The sequence below is a fragment of the Penaeus chinensis genome, chromosome 8 (assembly GCF_019202785.1).
Source record: "Penaeus chinensis breed Huanghai No. 1 chromosome 8, ASM1920278v2, whole genome shotgun sequence".
NCBI classification, from domain to species: domain Eukaryota; kingdom Metazoa; phylum Arthropoda; class Malacostraca; order Decapoda; family Penaeidae; genus Penaeus; species Penaeus chinensis.
In genome coordinates, this window is record NC_061826.1 from 37,864,663 (window position 1) to 37,869,662 (window position 5,000).

Sequence of the window (5,000 nt, forward strand, 5' to 3'; positions counted from 1 at the left end):
GACCTGTTTGGCTGACCGTGAGTATGTTACGTCACGTTAATAGAAAAAAAAAAAAAATCATGACCAAGTGTAACAGAATACGTCTGAAAATTCTGGGTAATAGATCGTATTATCAATATTTCTTAGGGATCGAGAAAAAAATATATATATAAGAATGATAAATATATTGAGTAAGTACAAAATACTAGAATTACATAAATGAGTTACATTTTCAAATTAAAATGATTTTTTGTTCATGTGTGTGTGTGTGTATATATATATATGCATATATATATATATATATATATATATATATATATATATATATATATATATATATATATATAAATATATGTATGTGTAATATATGATATATTGTAACACAACAAAGTAAATTGCTCATAAAAGCAGAGGTTGAGGATATACAGGAATGTCAGTATCGTTGAGCTGCTGGATAAAGATGTCTATATATATATATATGCACTAACACAGTATTATTTATATTATCTTATCATTAGTAAATACTTCTACTGGTGATCAGTCAGCGAAACATCCCGACTGTGCTCCGACAGCGAGTCGGGCTCTGTCGGGGAAGGCTGCGTCTGAAAAGGGCGCATGTGGTGCGGCTCTGAGCTTTGTCTGTGCATGGGCGTGGCCTGGGCGGGCTGCGGCAGGGACATTTGTGCTTGGGATGGCTGCGTCGTGAATGAAAGGAGGTGGGAAGGTTGCTGGTGAAGTGCTTGCGTGTAGGACGAATGTGGTTGTCCTGCTTGTGTGTAGTAGGCGTGTGGGACAGAAGCAAACTGCGTGGATGGAGGCATCGTGGAGAGCGTTGAGATCGCCATGCTGACCTTCCTCGCGCCTGCAGCCACGGCGGGGCAATCGTGCTGCGAGGCTCGGCGAAGGGCGTTTGCCGGCCTGCTGCTTTGGCTCAGGTCCTGCACGGAGTGAGATTTGGGCACCTCGTTCCCGGCGGCATTTTGATTCTGCATTACTTGTTGGTACTGTGGCCGATTTTGCTGCTGGATCTGCTGGAATACTGGCTGGTGCATCATGGACTGGTAGAGTAGATTCCTGTTGTGTTGCTGAAGCTGGATTGACATCTGCAGCATCTGTGTTTCCATCATCTTCTGCATTTGATCGAGCCTCTCTCTCAGGATCTTGTCGGTGGTCGAGCAGTCCGCCAGCTGCCCCAGGCGGCGGTTGAGTGAGCGCCAGTCGCGGTCGTACTTGATCTTGAAGGACATGAACTGCCTCGAGAAATCCTCTCCCTCGATGTGCAGGTCCTCCATCTTCGGGTCCTCGCAGGTGCCGAGCAGGATGGCCTCCTGCAGGGTCTCGGACGGGATGTGCTGCTGGTGCCGGCGGGACTTGTTCTCCCGGCTTGGGAACACAGTTACCACGGGCAGGATCCGCACGCGGGTTGTTAGCAGGATGCGCATGCGGCGGGGGAAGCAGCGAAGGCTCCTGGCCACCCACATCAGCTTCTCGTAAGACACGAGATACGACGCCTGCTTGGCCAAGCGCTTGATCTTGCCTTGCCTCTGCAGATCTGGGATGTCATTGACAGCCAGACCGATCAGGAGGTTAGCCATCAGAATACACACCAGGAAGAGGAACAGCACCAGGAACAGAGATCTCGTGATTTGCATATTCGAGTCGACGGCCAGGTCTCCGTACTCGATCTCGCCGATCATCATCATGAGCGTCTTGACTAGGCTGAGCGGGAAGCGGAAGACCGGGTTGCCCTTGAAGATGATCATGAAGCTGATAGAGAAGCCGATGAGGAGGCTGGAGAAGGCCACGATGAACTTGGTAATGGACTTGGCGACGCGAGTGAACATGAGGACGTAGGCGCCGAGGGAGGGGAAGCGGCCAAGGAGCATCATGAACTCCACCCAGCCGAAGAACGCCGACACCGCCGCCACGTGCCGCACTATCGGCGCGTCGTAGTGAAGGTGAGCCTTACAGTCCGGTGTCATTTCGCTCGAGACGTTTGCGTCCGTTTCATTGCCCTGCATGACAGTGCCCTTCAACTCATTCAGAACGGACGGAGTGACGGAAAACACCACGAAGGCAGAACTGCCAAGGGCAATCATTTTGGAAAAGGTCTCCCACTGGCGCAGGTATTTCTTCAGGTTCGCCAACATGATGATGAGGTCAGGGATAAGGATGAGAAAGAACATAAAAATGTGGAGACACTTGATTAGTACCATGCCGTCCATCCTGGCGTTACAGCTACCGAATTTCGAAATGAGGAAGCTCGTGTGCAGAATGAGGAATGTGAAGTAGACCAGCACACTGCAGTAGAAGAAAGGTTTGATCTTCCGCCACTTAATGAAGAGGAAGCTCTCGAGGAGCGGATGCTTTAGGAGGGACTCGATCCTCGTGGTGGAAAGCTCGGACATGAGCGAGCTCTGCACGTCCTCCATGTCCGGCGAGAGCAGCACGGAGTAGTCGAAGGTGACGCGGAAGTCGGGGTCGTACTGCGGCTTGTTGGAGAGTTTGACCCGCGCGTCGAAGAGGCGCCTGAAGAGCTGCGTGGCGCCGGGGAGGTGCTCCAGCACGAGGGAGCAGCGCGACTCTCCCTCCGCATCCTTGCGAGTCAGGTGGTCGCCGTTGTTCAGGAGGAGCTCGCAGCAGTCGATGGAGCTCCTGTGAACCGCATAGTGGAATGGCTCCTTGCTCTCGCTGTCAGCCTGCGTGACCAAGTGCTCCATTCTCTTCGTGTTGAGGAGCTGACTCAGACTGGACGCACAGCCGCTGTGGCACGCGGCGTGCAGCACCGACTGTCCGCGGCGAGTCACCACCGTCGGGTCGGCTCCCGAGGAAAGCAGTAACTCCACCACCTTGGGGCACTGCAGTCGTGACGCCAGGAATAACGGCGACTCGCCTTTCATGTTAATGGCATTCACGTCGGCGCCCTTTTCGATCAGGAGCGTAACCAGCTCCATGAGCGAAGGCTCCTCGGCTGTATCACACTCGCACTTGAGCGCCATGTGCAGCACGGTGTTGCCCTCGCGATTGCCCGCGGCCATCGTGTCATCGAATACCTTCTCGCGCATCAGCATGCGGAAGATGTCTGTGCTGCGGGCGTAGGCAGCCAAGTGATGGACGGTGTTCCGGTCGCCATCGCGAACCGATAGATCTGGGTGGTACTGCATCATGAGGGTGCTGGAGGCGAGGTCCCCGTGGCGGATGGCAGCGTGCAGGGGCGTCTCAACGCGCACCTCCTTCACGGACTGCGGGGGTTCGCTGAGGATGTTCGGGGAGGCTCCCCGCCGCAGGAGTTCCGCGACGCCCTGGTGCCAGCCCTCGTGGACAGCCAAATGCAGGGGCGTATGGCCAAGGGTGTCCATCGCGCCCGCCTGTTGAAAAGACAAATGACAAAATGAATATCGAAACGTTCTTCCGTCTTATTAACACGAAATACGTGTTTTCCTCTCCCACAAGACAATGTATATTCCATCACAAGGATCCAAGGCTACGCCTGCATGCTCATTCCTACATCCTGAATTAAAAGAATCGTGATTGCGTGTATTACTCACCTTAGCGCCATGGTCCATTAACAGCATAAGTACCCCGTGTTGACGCACATGACACGCTGTGTGGAGAGCTGTGAAACCGCCATACTTCAGGGTGTTCAGTAGCTCTGGGGTTTCTGTTAAAATCTGCTTGAGAGTACCTAGTTCGCCATTCTGGATTGCCTGGAAAAGATTAGAATACAATTTATTATTTTTTATATTCTGAAGATAAACATATACCAGTATACCTTTTTTATGTATGTATGTATATAGACATATGATTACTGTGTATGTATATATATATATATATATATATATATATATATATATATATATATATGCATACATGCAGACAAACAAACAAACAGACACACACACACACTGCTTATGTATTTAAAAACTGCTATTAAGTAATTCTTTGCGGCCACTCGCTGCCCCCACTGCGCCTCCACTTGGCGTAATACATGGTGCAATTTCGAGACACTAGCACCAGGACTGACTCATCGCTATTTGTAACCATAAGCAGGGTTTGTAATACAGTACACAGGAAATACAGTATAGGTAATACAGGATAAACTCTGCCTCCGTGACCGCTTGTTCTTTATGTAAAAGTAAATAGTAACCTCCCCCCACCCCCGCGCATGCGTTTGTGTGTGTGTGTGTGTGTGTGTGTGTGTGTGTGTGTGTGTGTGTGTGTGTGTGTGTGTGTGTGTGTGTGTGTGTGTGTGCGTATGCGTGTGTGTGTGTGCGTGTACGTGCGCGCGCACTAAAATGTTTATCAGAGACTGCCTACTCACAATGAACAGCGGCGGGATGGTCGTCCGCGCATCTAGACTGTCGCTGGAGAGCCTAGAGAACATGGAGCCGTCCGACGAGAGCCCCAGGGTCATTCTCGAGTACGCTGCTTCAGTCGACACGACGCTGGTTTTCCGGTCCGGCTTCAGACAGAGCATGTGCTGGTACTCATCGTCTGAGAGATCCGAGCGCTGGGAATCGTGGCGGTCTCTGTAAAGTGGAAGAAAAGACGGACTGAGTTCACATTTCAGCGTGAATTCTATCGCAGTCCTCTTAAATATGAGGCTAGCAATATTACAAGTGATTATCTATGATTTGATAAGGCTAAGGAACATTCTAAATATATCGATATAGAGTTAGAGATGAATTAATGTGTAAAACAACACTAATATAAAAGGCACTGTTCATTTTGCTTTACCGTAACTTGTGTTATACTACACTAACTATAATAAAGCGCAAAGTACCAACCTGCAATCCCAAAACCGCATATGTCTTGGAAAAGGCATTGTGAAGTATCTAATAAAACTGTCTAATACACTTCAATATCGTCAAGACTTTTAAAAATCCGTTTTAACACATATTTCCACTACGCCGCGTATGTCACACGCGCGCCTCAGCGAGCGGTCACGATTAGTTTAGTCTGTGCGACAAACCCTCTACACGTTTTCTATTGAGAGAGTTGAAGCTATATCACTATCAGGT

The 5,000-nt window shown here is 49.7% G+C and overlaps 1 protein-coding gene across 4 annotated transcripts in view; it reads right to left on the bottom strand.

Annotated features, from left to right (window-relative positions):
• The window catches only part of LOC125027961 (transient receptor potential channel pyrexia-like), a 35,075-nt gene that overhangs the window by 13,860 nt on the left and 16,215 nt on the right, over window positions 1–5,000 (bottom strand). For 2 of the 4 annotated variants that reach the window (XM_047617164.1, XM_047617162.1), the window contains 3 exons: window positions 4,301–4,508; window positions 3,528–3,686; window positions 148–3,347 (listed from right to left, as the gene is read on the bottom strand). In XM_047617164.1, coding sequence (XP_047473120.1) covers window positions 507–3,347; window positions 3,528–3,686; window positions 4,301–4,456 — 3,156 coding nt within the window. In that variant the 5' untranslated portion in view covers window positions 4,457–4,508 and the 3' untranslated portion in view covers window positions 148–506. Of the gene's footprint in view, window positions 1–147; window positions 3,348–3,527; window positions 3,687–4,300; window positions 4,509–4,766 lie in introns of those variants that run through there. The other 2 variants (XM_047617163.1, XR_007115076.1) reach the window with 2 other exon arrangements.